A 17,973-nucleotide genomic window follows, 5' to 3' on the forward strand; every position below is an offset into this window, starting at 1 on the left:
CCAGCATTGCTGTGTATTGTGGTGTAGGTCGCAGACGTGGCTTGGATCTCATGTTGCTGTGGCTGTTATAGGCCAGCAGCTACAGCTCTGATTCAACCCCTAGCCTGGGAACTTCATTATGCTTCATGTACAGCTTTCCTAAAAAGCCAAAAAAAAAAAAGAAAATTCATTTATACTGTTGTAACAAGTTGAATATAATAAAAAATGAGAAGATGAGTTCTTCCTTATTTGAGACTACTCTAGAACCCCAAAGTGAAGCTTTCAAAATGAGAATGAAAAAAATAGGGGGAGTGGCCTGGCTATATTATTTTCCTTATGTAAACTAGCGCTGTTTCATTAGTTTCTGTAAGCAGGGTGAGAACCACCATTACTGCCCTTTTTCTATGAAAGGAAGATGAGACAGTGCTGATTATCTTAATTATGTGTCTCCAAAGAATGGCTCAATTCAGTCAGTTCAGTGTGAACTACATTAAGGAATAGTTATTTGCCCTAAAAATAGTTTAGGTGTTAAAATTTATAAAACTTACTTAAACCATTTTTAAACATTTAAAAAATAAAAGTTAAATAGGTCTTTGAAGAGGATGTGAGTGGGTGTTAGGTCAGTAAAAAATTTCACATGTTAATGGTTGAAAATTCTGTTGAGTACAGAAAATCAAGTTGTTAAAACTTCCTTAGCGTATTTGTAAATACTCAAAAATGAGAAATGCCAGTATGTAGCCCAAGGTAGAGGAAGAATGCTGTGCTGTTTTGTCTGACCTTGATAGGTACTTTGGCTTATCTTCAAGAAAAAAATTACAGTTCTACTGTGTATTGAAGAACTCTTTAAAGTTACTTTACTGTCTTGAAAAGCTATAATTAATAAACTTTTCAAGCTGTTCTTTTCTAATTACTATTATAGGTCAGCAAAGTAGCTGAAAAAGGGCCTGATGGATTTTCAGAGACCACACTTAACTCTTTTGACTTAATTAAATGAAGTTGGTGCTCAGCATCGATAAGCAGTACGTAAGACTGGGAACAAAACCATTTAAAAAGACTTCTTTACATGCACAGTAAATCTTCATTTCCAGGATGGAAGATTAGTGCCAATGACGATCTTCCATAAAACGGATTCTGAGGACTTGCAGAAGAAACCTCTCCTGGTACATGTATATGGAGCTTATGGAATGGATTTGAAAATGAATTTCAGGCCTGAAAGGCGGGTGTTGGTGGATGATGGATGGATATTAGCATATTGTCATGTTCGGTGAGTCAACACGTTTCACCTAGTATGATTGCCAGAGCATTGTCACATGTCCAGGATAGCAGTGTATTGAGGAACAAACGTTTGTTTTCTCATTTGTAGTGTTGAATTTGTACATTCTTAAACCTGTGCTAGTGGACTGATTCAATAACAAATTATTTAATCCCAAAAGGAAAAGCGTAGATTTTTAGGATTAGAATAGATAGACCAGTCTCTGTGCTTACTTAGGTACTTTATTATTTCCATTTAATTCTCCTGAGTTTAGGTTTTTCTAAAATAGCCTCTTAAGCTGGAATCCTTTTTTTCAACTCTTCCATTTTATTTTATCTGTTTTCAAGACACAAATCATAGCTCATGTTTCTGCTTGACATCCCTCACCATCTCCACAATAAAATCCAAATACCTCAGTTTAGTATTTACATGCCCTGCCCACCAGCCATTCACATCCTACACATCCAGCCTCGCTCTGTCCTTGAAAAGGACAATCTCTTTCCCCTCTGTGCCCTTGCACATGTTGTGTCCTGGTGCCTTCCCTTTCTTTGTCCTTCTAGGAACTCACATTCTTCCTCCAAGACTCAGCTTAGGTATCATCCCCTTAAGTATTCATGTTCCTGACTCCTGTGTATACCCCTGACCTGACAGGTGGATCGTCTCTCCTCTGGTTCTGTGGTACCTTAAATATAGTGTGTTATAGCAGTGACCACATTGCTTGGTAGCTGTTTTCTTTCCCTGCAAAACTATGATCGCCAGGACAGGGGATTTTTATTTTGTATTTTCAAGGCCTGCATTTAGCGCAATGCCTGGTAAATAGTAAGTAGGCACTCAGAGCATATTTGTTGAATCAAATTTTGATTGTTTATGTCAGGGGTTGGCAAACTTTTTCTCTAAAGAACAAATAGTAAGCATTTTAGGCTTTGTAGGCCATGTGTGGTCTCTGTTTCATATTTCTGGTTGGTATTTTTTTCTCCTAACCCTGAAAAATGTAAAAATCCTTCTTAGCTCAAGGGTCATACAAAAACGGGCCTCTGGGTAAATTCAGCGCACAGGCTCTAGTTTGCTGACCCTGAGCTATATCATTATAATTTTTTTCTACTAAAACTTTTTTGCCCTTCAATTTCAGGGGTGGTGGTGAGTTAGGCCTCCAGTGGCATGCTGATGGCCGTCTAACTAAAAAACTCAATGGCCTTGCTGACTTAGAGGCTTGCATTGAGACGCTTCATGGCCAAGGCTTTTCTCAGCCAAGTCTAACAACCCTGACTGCTTTCAGTGCTGGAGGGGTGCTTGTGGGAGCATTGTGTAATTCTAATCCAGAGTTGCTGAGAGCAGTGACTTTAGAGGTGAGTACTCTGTCTCTACTGTTTACAGAATAGGGAAGCATGAAGCCACAGATGCTCTAAAAAAGATTTCTCTTACAGTGTTACTGTAGCATAGGAATATAACAAAGGTTTTTTTTATTTTTTTTCCCAGAAGTTCCCAGACCAAGGAAAAGTTTTTAAATTTTAAACACAGAATTGTAGTTCTGCGAGAACTTTTCTGACAGTGTTCTTTATTAACTTTTAAGGATTTCCACTGAAAGATAATGTTGGCTATTCCCATTAATCATATTTTATTTGTAAGAACATCCAGAGCTGGTGGGAAAAAAGACAAAAGTGTGTATGACACACCAGATCCAGGAAGTCTGACCACACTGACTCTGGAATGCATGAAACCCTTTGACTCTTACTGCCCATCAACATTTTAGTCGTGCACTTAGGGACTATTTTCAGATACTCCATTCTTTTTAATGATCTTTAGGAGTAGTTTTTCTGTACTTTAACTGAAAAATCTTGTCCTGTTCTAAAAAGGCTCTATAGTCTTTACCTGGTGTCCAGAGTTACACAGTTACAACAGCTCTTTTCACCTCCATCACTCTCCTGCTTCCTGGTTCGTGTCAAAGAGGAAGAAATTTTCCTCTTCCCTTCTTGGTTCTTCCTGCTGATCTAAGAATTAAATTGATATTAAGTTAGATTAACAGGAGAAAATCACACAAAAGTTTGGTAACATGTATATATGGGAGAGACCCAGGAAAACCAAATAACTCACCAAAACAGCCAGAGCCCTCACCTTAAACATCATCTTCAGCTAAAGATGAAAGAGGATCATGGGGATAGTGATGTAGGACTTCTAGGGTGGAAGGGAATTCACATGGAGACCGAAAAGCAAAACTTTGGTAAACAAATGTTCGCTGAGCTAGCAGAGGCCGTGGAACACAGAGTGGACCCTCATCTCTAAGTGCTTTCCTGCCACACCTAGCCCATATTCATTATCTGGTGAAGCTTTGTTCCTGTATTAGGCCCTCTATCTAAACACTTCAGGCAGTTAGGGAGAAGGTCAATGTTTCTCCCTGAGTTTTTTGAGGGTGGCAAAGCATTTTGAGGTTGGGGGTATACAGTGTGGGCTTGTATTAAGTAAATAAGTGTTAAATAATCCAGATCTGTAAATCTATTTTTAATAGCTATGTTAAGTGTAAGGGGAGGGGGGACTATGCACAAAGATAATAATGGCAGAATTACAGTATAAAGAAAATGTAACTTCAATTCCTGCTGTGGCTCAGGGGTTAAGAATCCAACTGCAGCAGCTCAGGTAACTGAGGAGGCAAGGGTTCAATCCCCAGCCCAGCACAGTGGGTTAAAGGATCTGTGACTTAGATTCAATTCCTGGCCTAGGAACTTCCATATGCCATCGGTGCAGCCATAAATTTGAAAAAAGAAAGAAAGGAAAGAAAGAAGCAAGTAACTTTTGACTTATAGAAATTACTTTGACTTATTTTCTCATTTTTTTAAAGTTTTACTGAAGTGTAGTTGATTTACAATGTTGTGATAATAATCTTCTGTACACAAAGTGATTCATTTATACCTGTCCACATATCCATTCTCTTTCCGGTTCTTTTCCCATATAGATTATCACAGACTATCGGGTAGATTTCTCTATGCTATACAGCAGCTCCCCATTGGCCAGTCATTGCATATACCACAGTGTGCATATGCCAATTCCAATCCCCCAGTTCACCCTTCCCCCCCCCATCATGTCCCCTTTGGTAACCATAAGTTTGTTTTCAAAGTCTGTGAGTCTGTTTCTGTTCTGCAATTAAGTTTATTTGTATCCCTTGTTAAGATTCCACATATAAGTGTTATCATATGACATTTGTCATTCACTGACTAACTTCACTTACTACAATAACCTCTAGGTCCATCCATGTTGCTGCAAGTGGCATTATTTCATTCAGTCCTTTTAATGCTGAGTAATATTCCATTCTATACCTGTACCACGTCTTTTTTTTATCCAATCCTCTGTCAGTGGGTATTTAGGTTGCTTCCTTGTCTTAGATAATTGTAATGCTGCAAAGCACACTGGGATACATGTATCTTTTTGAATTATGGTTTCCTTTGGATAGATGCCCAGGAGTAGGATTGCTAGATCAGATGATAGTTCTATTCTTAGTTTTTTGAGGAACCTCCATACTGTCTTCCATAGTAGTTACAGCTTTTGCTGCATCTCATAGGTTTTGGATCCTTGTGTCTTTGTTGTCATTTGTCTCTAGGTATTTTTTGGTTTCCTCTTTGATTTCATTGATCCATTGGTTTCTGTAGCATATTGTTTAGCCTCCATGTGTTTGTGTTTTTTGCAGTTTTTTCTTGTCATTGATTTCTAGTTTTATAGCATTGTGGTTGGAAAAGATGCTTGATATGATTTTGCTTTTCTTAAATTTACCAAGGCTTAGTCTTTTTTTTTTTTTTTCGTCTTTTTGCCATTTCTTGGGCCGCTCCTGCGGCATATGGAGGTTCCCAGGCTAGGGGTCTAATCGGAGCTGTAGCCGCTGGCCTATGCCAGAGCCACAGCAACGCAGGATCCAAGCCGCGTCTGCAACCTACAGCACAGCTCATGGCAATGCCGGATCGTTAACCTGCTGAGCAAGGGCAGGGATCGAACCCGCAACCTCATGGTTCCTAGTCGGATTCATTAACCACTGTGCCACGACGGGAACTCCCAAGGCTTAGTCTTAAGCCTTTCTAGGATGTGATCTGTCCTAGAAAAAGTTCTGTGTGTGCTAGAGAAGAATGTGTATTCCTCTGCTTTTGGATGGAATAGTCTATAAATATTTGTTAAGTCCATGTGGTCTAATACATCATTCATTATCTAAGGCCTGTGTTTCCTTGTTTTCTCTCTGGAAGATCTGTCCATTGTTATAAGTAGAGTGTTAGAGCCCCCCACTATTATTGTGTTACTGTCAATTTTCTCCTTTTAAGGTTCTTAGCAGTTGCCTTTTATATCGAGGTGATTCTATGTTGGGTGCATATATATTTATAGTTGTTATATCTTCTTGGGTTGATCCTTTGATCATTATATAATGTCCTTCTTTGTCTCATAATTGTCTTTATTTTGTCTGATATGAGTATTGCTACTCCAGCTTTCTTTTAATTTCCATTTGCATGGAATATCTTCTTCAGTCCTCTCACTTTCAGTTTGTACGTGTCCCTAGAACCAAAGTGGGTCTCTTGTAGGTGCATATACTTGGGTCTTGTTTCTGTGTCCATTCAGCCAGTCTATGTCTTTTGGTTGGAGCATATAGTCCATATACATTTAAGGTAGTTATTTTATGTATGTTCTTACTGCCATTTTGTTAGTTGTTTTAGATTTGTTTTTGTTGGTCTTTTTTCTTCCCTTCTCTTGTTCTCTTCTCTTGTAGTTTGATGACTATCTTTAGTTTTCTGTTTGGATTGTTTTTTGTTATTCGTGTATTTATTGTAGATTTTTGGTTGTGGCTACCATATTTTGGTATAGGAGTCTGTATATATACATGATTGTTTTAAGTTGCTGGTCTCATAATTGCAAATGTAGCTCCATCATCCTTTATTTTTACCCTCCTCTTAACGATTGCTGGGTTTGGTATCATATTTGTGTATGGATGATTTCCTACCTTTACTGTATATTTGCCTTCACTGGTAAGCCTACTTATTTGTAGTTTTCTTGTTTCTAGTTGTGGCCTTTTCTTTCCCACCTAGAGATGTTCTTTTAGTATTTGTTGTAAAGTTGGTTTGGTGGTGCTGAATTCTCTGAGCTTTTGCTTGTCTGTAAAGTTTTTGATTTCTCCTTCAAATCTGAATGAGAGCCTTACTGGGTAGAGTATTCTTGGTTAGAGGTTTTTTCCTTTCATATCTTACCACTCCCTTCTGGCCTGCAGAATTTTGCTGAAAAGTCAGCTGATAACCACATTGGAGTTCCCTTGTATGTTTTTTACTGCTTTTTCCTAGCAGCTTTTAGTATTTTCTCTTTGTCTTTAATTTTGGTCAATTTGATTAATATGTCTCTTAGGGTGTACCTCCTTGGGTTTAATTTATATGGTATTCATTGTGCTTCCTGGATTCGAGTGAGTGATTCCTTTCCCATGTTAGGGAAGTTTTCAGCAAGTTTTAGGCTGTTATCTCTTCAAATGTTTTCTCTGGCCCTTTCTCTCTCTCTTCTCTTTCTGGCACTCCTTTAATGCAAATGTTGGTGCATTTAAAGTTGTTCCATACTTCTCTTAGACTATCCTCATTTCTTTTCATTCTTTTTTCTTTATTCTGTTCTGTGTCAGTGATTTCCACCAGTCTGTCCTCCACCCCATTTATTTGTTCTTCTACCTCCTGTATTGTGCTATTGGTTCCTCTAGTGGTTTTTTTGTTTTTTGTTTTTTTTTTTTTTTTGCTTGATAGGGCTGCACCAGCAATGGCATATAGAGGTTCCCAGGCTAGGGGTCCAGTTGGAGCTATAGCTGTGCTGGCCTACACCACAGCCACAGCACCATCAGATCTGAGCCATGTCTGTGACCTACACCACACCTCATGGCAACACCGGATCCCCAGCCTACTGAGCAGGGCCAGGGATTGAACCCACAACCTCATGGTTCCTAGTTGGATTTGTTTCCACTGTGCCATGACAGGAACTTCTCTAGTGAACTTTTTATTTTGGTTATTGTATTTTGCATCTCTGTTTAATCTTTAAATCTTCTGTTTCTTCATTAAACATTTCTTGTATTTATCTTTGCCTCCAGTTTTTTTCCTAAGATCTTGGAATATCTTTACTGTCAGTACTCTAAAGTCTTATCATGGAGGTTGCATATCTCCCAGTTCACTTAGCTATTTTTATGGTTTTTTTTTTTTTCTTTTTTCTTCATCTGGCTTCTATTTCTCTGCCTTTTCTTTTTGTGTAGCTTTTTGTGTGGTCTCCTTTTTGCAGGCTACAGGATTGTAGCCTTTCTTGCTTCTGAAGTCTGTCCCCTTGTAGGTGAAGTTCATACAGGGACTTATGACCAGCTTCACAATGGGAGGGACTGGTGCTTGCCCACTGGTAGGTGGAGCTGAGTCTTATCCCTCTTGTGGATGGGGCTTTGTCTCTGGGTGTGATTAGAGGCAGTTGTGTCCCTAGGACTTTAGGCAGCCTCTTTGCTGATGGGTGGGGCTATATTCCCATCCTGTTTGTTGTATGGCCTAGGGTTTCTCAGCCCTGATGGGTGGGGCCAAATTTTTTCCCAAAATGGCAGCCTCCAAAGGAGCTCACATTGATGATTATTCTCTAGGACCTCCACCTCCAATGTCTTACCCCCACAGCAAACCACAGGCATCCCCTGCTTTTCCAGGAGACCCTTCAAGACCTGCAAATAGGTCTTTCCCAGATTATTATGAGTCTCTCTTTCCCCTGCGACCCAGTGCACATGAAACCCTGTGTGTGCCCTCCAAGAGTGGAGGCTCTCTTGCACCCAGTCCTATGGAGCTTCCTGCACACAAGGCCCACTGGCCTTCAATGCCAGATGCTCCAGGGGCTCCTCCTCCCAATGCCATACTCTCAGGCTGGGGAACCTGACGTAGGGTTCAGACTCTCACTCCTGTGAGAGGACCTCTGCAATCTAGGTATTTTCCAGTCTGTGGGCTGCCCACCTGGTGAGTATGGGATTGTTTGTATCATGAAAGTGCTCCTCCTACCATCTTGATGTGGTTTCTTTGTCTTTGGTTGTAGGATATCTCTTTTGGCAGTTTTCAGTCAATTTTGTTGATGGTTGTTCAGCAGTTAGTTGTAATTTTGGTGTTTTCATGAGAAAAGGTGAGCTTGAGCCTTACTCCACCATCTTCTGGAGCTATTCTTTCACTCTGCGTTAGAAATCAGAAAGGAAATAATCAGAAATGTATGTGTAAGGATATTTATCCCACATTGATTCTAATAGTGAAGAATTGGAGTTAACCTCCATATCCAATAATTCATTCAAAATTTGGAGTACCTTTTGTCTGATTGGTAAACCCAAGTCATGTGGCTCCTCTCACTCTGAGGAGAGTCTGAGAAAGGCACTATCTGGCATTTAACACCTCTGCAGTGAGAGGCAGGCTGTCTCATAAGGTTGAACACAGTCTAAATGCAGAAAAGGGATTTAGACACCAGGCAGCATTTGCCCACTATACTTGCTTAATGTTGATACAAGAGAAAGCTGCAAAACATGTTAACAGAAGATTAGACAGCAATGTGAACAAAGCAGCTGCAATTTTATTAAACGTTTTAACCCTGGTTATAAGCCAATAGTGATTTTTCTCAGAGTTCCCGTTGTGGCTCAGTGGTTAACAAATCAGACTAGGAACCATGAGGTTGCGGATTTGATCCCTGGCCTTGCTGAGTGGGTTAACGATCCAGCGTTGCCGTGAGCTATGGTGTAGGTTGCAGATGCAGCTCGGATCCCATGTTGCTATGGCTCTGGCATAGGCCAGTGGCTACAGCTCCGATTCAACCCCCAGCCTGGGAACCTCCATATGCTGTGGGAGCGGCCCAAGAAATAGCAAAAAAAAAAAAAAACAAAACCCAAAATAGTGATTTTTCTTTTCTTTCAACTTGATATTTTCCTTTTTTTTTTTCAGATTTTCTTCAATTAGCATTTATTACCTTTTTTAATGTAAAATATCCAACTGAGGTTATTCATGTGTCGTTGGGGTTTTATTTTTAATTTGTAATTGTCATAAAATGACATAAAATTTACCATCTTAGCCGTTTTAAGTGTGTACAGTTCAGTAATGTTAAGTATACACATTGTTGTTAGGGTCACATTGTTGTGTAGCCAGGTTCCCTAACTCTTGATCTTGCAAAACTCAAACTTTGTACCCATTAAATAGCAACTCCCAGTTCCCCCTTCCCCCAGCCCCTGGGAACCTCCTATATAAGTGGAATCATACAGTGCATGTCTTTCATAACTGGTTTATTTCACATAGATAATGTCTTTGGTGTCCATTGTTGTAGCAAGTGTCAAATATTCCCTCTTTTCAAGGCTGAATTTCATTGTACCATTGTATTTATAGTTTGCTTAGCCATTCATCTATCAGTGGACCTTGTGTTAACTTCTACCTTTGGGATATTAGGAATACTTCTGTGAACAGGGGTGTACTCTTCAAGATCCTACTTTCATTTCTTTGGGATATATACCTAAGAATACAATTGCTGGATCCTATGGTAATTCTAAATAAGTTTAACTTTTTGAGAAACCAACATATTGTCTACACCATTTTGCATCCCCACCAGCAGTGTACAAGTGTTTTAATTTTCCCACATCCTCACAACACTTGTTATTTTGGGTATTTTTAATAGTATCCTAATGGATGTGAGATAGTAGCATTTATGACTTTTATATAAAATACGCATACCAACTGATTTTTACCAGCTGATTAATTGATATTTAAATTTCTTTGGCTTTTTTTTTTAAGGCACCTTTCTTGGATGTTCTCAACACCATGATGGACACTACACTTCCTCTGACATTAGAAGAATTAGAAGAATGGGGGAATCCTTCATCTGATGAAAAACATAAGAACTACATAAAAAGTTACTGTCCCTATCAAAATATTAAACCCCAGGTAGTGAAAGACAGTTATGTTATACCATCCTGAAGTGATAGAGAAAATAATTAAAAGGATATTTACCTGAGCTGAAGCAGAAATTTAGTAAGGCTTGTGTTTCTCCTTATAATATTCAAATACCTTTCAGGAGTTCCCGTCGTGGCACAGTGGTTCACGAATCCGACTAGGAACCATGAGGTTGCGGGTTCGGTCCCTGCCCTTGCTCAGTGGGTTAACGATCCGGCATTGCCGTGAGCTGTGGTGTAGGTTGCAGACGCGGCTCCGATCCCGCGTTGCTGTGGCTCTGGCGTAGGCCGGTGGCTACAGCTCCGATTCAACCCCTAGCCTGGGAACCTCCATATGCCGCGGGAGCGGCCCAAGAAATAGCAACAACAACAACAACAAAAGACAAAAAGACAAAAAACAAAAAAAACAAAAAAAAAACCAAATACCTTTCAGCCCCATCTCTGCTCATATTCCATATTTGTTTCAACTTAATAGCTCAGGAGACTAGGTTAGATAAGATTAAGGTCTTACTAGTCAAGAAAAGGTTTTCCAGGTAACAAGTAGTCTAGTATTGTAATATTATAAATCTCTCAAGAATATGAAGTGAGGAAAAAAATGTTTAGCACGTATAGGGAAAGAAAATTCAAGGTTATTATTTTTCATAGTCCATGAGGTAGAGACCATAAGAAATAATATAATTTCTTTGTGCATCTGTTTCCTTTCAGCATTATCCTTCAATTCACATCACAGCTTATGAAAATGATGAGCGTGTACCTCTGAAAGGAATTGTAAACTATACTGAGAAACTCAAGGAAGCTGTTGCAGAGCATGCTAAGGACACTGGGGAAGGTAGGAGACCACCTGGGAGCAGGGGACGTAGCTACATGCACTGTTACCTACTGCTCAGAGTAGTACATTTCATGCTGCAAACCAAGTCCTCCGTGATTTTAGACAAATCATTGTGTTTTCCTCTGTTGACTACCCAGTTGAAGCAGATGTAATAATTATTACTGCCTCGCCTCTTTTTCAAAGCACAGTATTAAAATAAGGTAGGCAGGGCACACGAAAAAAAGTTAATTTAAATATCAAACATGACTTGAAAGGTGTACTATCATGCCATCTTTTATTCAGTAACAAAATTAACTGAGCCATTATTCTTGGAAACCCCTAAAAAACAAATTCTAAAGTTTTTGCTGTAGAGCTTCAGTTTTCATTTTCTCTAGATCTTTCAGTTTTATTAGACAAGAACTCTTAGCTTTTTACCTTACCAAGATATGCTAGGACCTTCCGGGCCCAGGGTAGGAGAGACCCATATTCCAGTTTTCAGACAGTTGCCCTGTATTCAGTTCCATGTCTCACTCACCCATTGCTGTAGTTGGTGTTTGGTCACAAAGCTCCCAGATTCCATTGGCATTCTCCTAGTCACAGCCTTCTCTCAAGTGGCCCTATAGTCGCTTCATTCAGCTTCCTCAGCCTCTGGTCCTCCTCCAGCTTTTCCTGTTTCAGAAATTTGTTTTCTACTGCTTGCCCCCTCTGCTCCCTTTGTTGGTGGTGGTGGTGAAAGAGAAAAGGCATAGAGTACTTGGAAGAAGAGGGGTGAGATGGATGGGTCTCAACTGGCCAAAAACCTTCTAATTGTTTCATATGCTAATTTTTTCAGGCTATCAAGCCCCCAATATTATTTTAGATATTCAGCCTGGAGGCAATCATGTGATTGAGGATTCTCACAAAAAGGTATGTTATCAAGCCCCTCTCAATTGACATCCCCAAGAAGTGATACTTTTTGTACTCAGTCTTTGAGTGGTTGCAGCAGAATTTCTGCCGGCCGCTTCACCAACTGGCAGGTCTGTGGCTGAGACCCAACAGGGAAAGGGGGAACACCGAGTCAGTAAAGAGAAGAGCTTCTCTCCAGTAATTGATAAACGAGCTCTGTTAGAGAAAGTAATCGCATCTCCATTGTTGAGAGCCTTCTGCCTCTGTCCCAAATAAAAAATACTCTTGCCATAAATTGCTAACTTCAGTGTTAGGTGAAGATGGATAGACAAGGAGAAACTTGAACACTGAACTTTTACCACAAAGTCTTTCTGAGTTTAATGTGTTTCTTTTAGATTACAGCCCAAATTAAATTCCTATATGAGGAACTTGGACTTGACAGCACCAGTGTTTTCGAAAATCTCAAGAAATATCTAAAATTCTGAAGTGCTGCAATCAGTGGGAAATGGAAACACTGAAATATTTCAGTCATATTTCCAGTTGCGTTAACAAGAGTGAGTTTTTCAAGTTAGTAAATAATTTTTAAAAATGTACTTCTCCATCTAAATATTGTTTTGTATTCAGCTCATTTGCTTATACTGTTGTCTCCATTGATGCACATGCCCCTTAACCTAGGAAAGTAGCTTTCAAATTATGCTCCATAGAAGGACATAGAGAAGGGAATGAAGGAAGGATTGGTGGCAACAGAACTTTACCTTTCCTCCATCAGAAAAGCTTTGTTTCAGTATGATTTCCTTTGAACAGTTGACAAAGCAAGGTCCTGCCTCTTTGCTAGTGAACAGTTTGAGATACTCTGCCAGTAAGTCACAATCCAATTTCTATACCTGCATTTTATCAAAGATAACATTCCTCACACTAAAATTCATTAGACCTAATGATCTGGAGTCCTGAGGTGTTCTGATCATCTCATATTGATGCTCTCCCAAAGTGTAGAACTTCTTGCAAGTGATCATTGTCTTTTAAACATTTTATTATTCTGGAAACACATTTGAGAACCATTCCTAAATCATTACATTCAGGCTACAGAAATATCTGAGAATTAATGAATGTTCATGAAGTTCACCCAGCAGCAGCATCTGAGGTTACCGCAAATGCTTAGAGTGGAACAGAGTGCCAGCCTCTCCATCTCTTTCATAAAGCTGCCTAACACAAGCTGTACAGTATGTTGAATACACTGGAATAGCATGCCCGGTTGGAAATGAAACATCTGTCTCTGAAAGCTGCTTGCTGATGAAGGAGATTCTTGGTGTTATATTCAAGGATGAGTCCTTCTCCTCTGTCCACTGAAATGGCGTGTGTATCAACTTCACGGCCTGTATAGACAGAATTGGTACTTAACCTGATCCTCACTCTCGTGGGAATATTTGAAATCATTTCCTTTAGATTTAGCAGTGATGATTCTCCAAAATTCAGAACCATGAGCAAGACTCTGTCTATGCCGTTGAGCTCTCTCGTGTACACAACAGAGTAGTTGTCATTCCTCAAATAGCAAAACCAGCCTCTGCTGAGGAGCAGTTCATTGGCGTGAAGCAAACTTAATTGTTGATATAACTTCAACGCTGATCTGGGCTGGGTCTTTTGGACCTATTTAAAAAAAAAAAAAAAGGTATTAACATAAATGATTAATTATAAGAGTTTTTCAAATATTTATACTATCAAGTAAGGAATTTTCTTCCCCAGAAAAGTTGCTTCACTTCGCCCCTTAAAATAATTACCAAATTGTGTATTAAGTAGGTAAGAATAGTTTATTTAACTACTTCTCTGGGAGTTGTTGCAATGTGCACAGTTTTCCACTACATTTTGGCCAGAGCTGATGTAAAGGCCAAATTTGACTCCACTTTAGGCATCTCAAAACAAATGTCCGTGTCTAAGTTAATGGATATTTAACTTGCCTAAATAAAGTCCCTTTATACTATATTTAACTGGCAGAAAAGCAGCCCGATCCCTGGCCTTGCTTGGGTTAAGGATCCGGCATTGCAGTGAGCTGTGGTGTAGGTTTCAGATGTGGCCCGGATCCGGCGTTGTTGTGGCTGTGGTGTAGGCTGGCAGCTACAGCTCCAATTCCACCCGTCGCCTGGGAACTTCCATATGCCACACCTGCCACCCTAAAAAAAGAAATTGACCTCTGTTTTTGACCACAAAAGTAATATATGTCCATTAAAGAAGACCGGAGTTTATTTTACAGGTATCTAAAACATACATAATTTAATGTTGTATTTTTCTTGCTGTTTTCCCTTTAACATTTCAAGCATTTTTTATTATAGTAAATGTCATTTTAATGACAGAATAGTATTTGGTTGAATGGTTATTCCATACTTAACCATTTCGTTTCAACATTCAGGTTCCTAATATGCTTTCTCCATATTTGGATTATTTATTCAAGGTACAAATACCAGACAATTACTGTGTCAAAGAGTATGGATACTTGAGTCATAATGCCAAATTTGTCTTCTAAAAGCTATTGCCAAATCAGTGAGAATGTTCATTTCATTGTACTCTTGCCAGCCATGTTAACTTCAGTGATAGTGGTTGTTGTTTGGGGGCAGGTGCCTAATTTGTGGTGTTTAATGAACATCTAATGAATATCTGCAAAAATGTTTATTCTCTGTTCATCAGGAACAAAGGTATTCGTAGTACATATATACTGTATATGTATATGACTCTTCACATATATATTACTATTCACATTTTCTATAGCCTTAGATAATGCATGAAAAAGCATAGTTCAGTGCCACCCATATAAGAAGTACCCAGTAGGTGTTAACTTATTTTTGTCTACTTGATTTACCACTTTCTAGAAGTATGTTGAAGTGTCTCTGTAATTGTAGATTTATCAGTTTCTCTTTGCATTTCTCAGAATACTTGTTTTATAAATTTTGAAGCTATTGTTAGATGCATAGATTCATGATTTGTAGTGGAGTGCTCCTTTACCAGTTTTTGAAAATTGCCTTTGTCTCATAATGCTTTTCATATTGAATTCTATTTTGTCTGCTATTAAATATTTCCACACCTGCTTTTTGTAACTTTATTTTTTTAAATAGAAAATGCATGCAATACAGTATAAAATTCAATTGTAAGAATATATAAATAAAATTATTTCCTTCAAAACCATCCCATAGCTTTCCATTTTCTCTCCCAGAGATAGACACTGTTACTATTTATATATTCTTCTCATTTTATGTATCATATGAAATGATACATTCTGTGCCTATGCAAACATAGGTAGATATACTTTTTCTTTCTTTACACAAAAAAAGTGGCATTTGACCATTTTGTACCATGTTTTTATTATTTAGTACATTTGGTCTCATACCAATGCACAGAGGGTTTTTTTTTTTTTTTTTGCCACACCTAGGCCAGGGATCAAACCTGTGCCACAGCAGTGACAATGCCAGATCCTTAGCCTGCTGAGCCACCAGGGAACTCCGTGTCATTCTTTTTAAAAGCTGCATATTTGTCCCTTCTATAGATTAACAATAATTGGGAGTTCTCTTGTGGCACAGCAGGTTAAGGATCCAGCATTGTTACTGCAGCAACTTGGGTGGCTGCTATGGCATGGGTTCGGTCCCTGGCCCAGAAACTTCCGCAGTGCTGCAGATACAGCCAAAAATAAAATTGATTCAGCTGATTTTCTGTTGTTAAAATATATAAATCGGAGTTCCCATCGTGGTGCAGTGGTTAACAAATCCGACTAGGAACCATGAGGTTGCGGGTTCGGTCCCTGCCCTTGCTCAGTGGGTTAACGATCCAGCGTTGCCGTGAGCTGTGGTGTAGGTTGCAGACGCGGCTCGGATCCCGAGTTGCTGTGGCTCTGGCGTAGGCCGGTGGCTACAGCTCCGATTCAACCCCTAGCCTGGGAACCTCCATATGCTGCGGGAGCGGCCCAAGAAATAGCAACAACAACAACAACAAAAAAGACAAAAAGACCAAAAAAAAAAGTGTGTGTGTATGTGTATATATATATATTATATATATATATATATACATACATACATACATATATATAAATCATTTCCAGAGTCTTCTGCTATTAAAAAAATACTGCAAAAAAAGAGGGAGTGGCTGAGGTTCCTATTGTGGCTCAGCAGGTTAAGAACCCAACATAGTCTCTGTGAGGAAGCGGGTTGGATCCCTGGCCTTGCTCAATGGGTTAAGGATCCTGCATTTGCTGCAAGCTCCAGTGTAGGTTGCAGATGTGGCTCCTGTCTGGCGTTGCCCAAAAAAAGGCCATAGCCTGGTAGCAAGCTTTTGTTGTTGTTAGCATTTGCCTGTAATATAATTCTTTGTGTCATTTTGTTTAAGCTATGTCTCATGTCAGATTTTGTCTTTCTCATTCTAGAGTTTTTATCTTTTAATAGGTGAGTTTAACCCTTTTATATTTGTGATTATCTTGTATATTTAGACATAATCCAATCTTATCTTTTATTTATAGTTGTACTATTTTATTTTTTTCCTTTTTAGCTTTTTATTGGATCAGTTGCTTTTATGTAGTTTTTTCCTTCTAATATCCTTTGAAAATTACTGTTGTTCTACTGGTATTTTTCTCAACATACAGAGCAATATTGTCCAGTAGAACTTCCTGCAGTGCCGAAAGTTCTATATCTGTGCTGTACAAAATGATAGCCACAAGCCACTTGCTTTCCTCACTGTGTTTTATAAATCATATCTTCCTTTTATATTCCTTTTCGGTTTTGTTGGAGTCTCTAATTACTTTTTCTGAAACTAGCTGCACATGGTAAAATTTAAGTTCTTGCTTTTCCATTTCTGTTTTGCTCTTGAATGCTGATTTGAATGGTTATAGGATTCTAGGTTTAGAATCAAGTTTCCATTACAACTTTAAAGTTCCTTTTTTTTAATTACTCAATGAATTTATCACACCTGTAGTTGTACAACGAAAAGGTAAAGTTCTAATGTGTTCTAGTATCCAGTTGAGAAGCCTGATGCCAGGCCAATTTGCAATCCTTTTCTCAATCTACTTTTGAGTTTGGTTTCTTTCTGTTTCTGTTTTTACAGTTTTCTTCTTTATTCTGGCCATGCCAAATGAAGATGATGTCATCTATTATCTCTGGTTGTTTATCTCTTTGACTGTATGTTTCCCTCTAGTCTCTGTTCTCTTCTAGAACACCTTTTGTATATTGGAATTTCTAGATTTATCTTCTACATATCAGAAATTTTCTCTTGGAGTTCCTGCTGTGGCACAGCAGGATCAGCGGCATCTCTGCAGCACCAGGATGCAGGTTCAATCTCCAGCCCAGCGCAGGGGGTTAAAGGATCCGGCGTTGCTACAGCTCTGGCCTAGGGTGCAGCTGTGGCTAAAATTGAAGTCTTATGTTTGTTATATTTTCTTAGCTTTCTACAATGTTTTGTTAGGAATAGTGTCTCTCTTTCATGGTCTTAATTTTTCTTAAATGTAGTGTGATTCTTGCTGCTCCATTTGCTTTTGTAGCACTTGATACTCTTGTGTGCCTGTCTTCAGTTGCCTGCCTCTAGTAACTATGAGAAGCCAAGTTGGAGGTAGGTCTTGTCTGTCTCTGAGGTGTAGGGGTCCTTTTCCTGCTTAATAGTGATCAGCTTCCTAGGGACCTGCCCTTCTCTTTTGGCCTCTGTGATCTAAGAAGTAAAAGCTCTCGTTTCTTAGACCATTCCTCAGTGAGTCCAGGGACAGCACTAGAATTAGGTTTTCTCTTCCTTTTCTTTCTTTAGCTGTGCATATATAAGTTTTAACACTATTGCAAGCTTTGCTCTATTCATTCAAAACGAGCATGATCAGCAAACAGGGCCAATTCTGCAGCAGCCAATTGCAGCGGTGGAAAAATGTCACCTATTCCTGTTCTTTTTTCTCCTTGTGTGTTTTAGACTATGGTTTCTGTGCTCTTGGTTCTTTGTCATCTTAATTTTACTTACTTTTTCTTTTTTGGCCACCCCACGGCATATGGAGTTCCCAAGCCAACTGCAGCAACACTGGATCCTTAACCCACTGTGCCGGGCTGGGGTTCAAACCTGTGTCCCACTGCTGCAGAGATGCCACCAATTCCATTGTGCCACAGCAGGAACGCCTCAATTTTACCT

At 39.2% G+C, this 17,973-nt stretch overlaps 2 protein-coding genes across 5 annotated transcripts in view; one reads left to right on the top strand and one right to left on the bottom strand.

Moving 5' to 3' along the window:
• Positions 1 to 15,015, top strand: part of PREPL (prolyl endopeptidase like) — a 68,641-nt gene extending 53,626 nt beyond the window's left edge. For all 4 annotated transcript variants that reach the window (XM_047782158.1, XM_047782159.1, XM_047782161.1 and 1 more), the window contains 6 exons: positions 1,068 to 1,243; positions 2,361 to 2,577; positions 9,994 to 10,143; positions 10,857 to 10,980; positions 11,792 to 11,865; positions 12,240 to 15,015. In XM_047782158.1, coding sequence (XP_047638114.1) covers positions 1,068 to 1,243; positions 2,361 to 2,577; positions 9,994 to 10,143; positions 10,857 to 10,980; positions 11,792 to 11,865; positions 12,240 to 12,329 — 831 coding nt within the window. In that variant the 3' untranslated portion in view covers positions 12,330 to 15,015. The remainder of the gene's footprint in view (positions 1 to 1,067; positions 1,244 to 2,360; positions 2,578 to 9,993; positions 10,144 to 10,856; positions 10,981 to 11,791; positions 11,866 to 12,239) is intronic.
• SLC3A1 (solute carrier family 3 member 1) overlaps positions 12,857 to 17,973 on the bottom strand; it is a 36,704-nt gene continuing 31,587 nt past the window's right edge. The window contains exon 10 of the mRNA XM_047782162.1: positions 12,857 to 13,488. Coding sequence (XP_047638118.1) covers positions 13,048 to 13,488 — 441 coding nt within the window. The 3' untranslated portion in view covers positions 12,857 to 13,047. The remainder of the gene's footprint in view (positions 13,489 to 17,973) is intronic.

Source organism: Phacochoerus africanus, chromosome 5 (genome assembly GCF_016906955.1).
Source record: "Phacochoerus africanus isolate WHEZ1 chromosome 5, ROS_Pafr_v1, whole genome shotgun sequence".
In the NCBI taxonomy this organism is placed as follows: domain Eukaryota; kingdom Metazoa; phylum Chordata; class Mammalia; order Artiodactyla; family Suidae; genus Phacochoerus; species Phacochoerus africanus.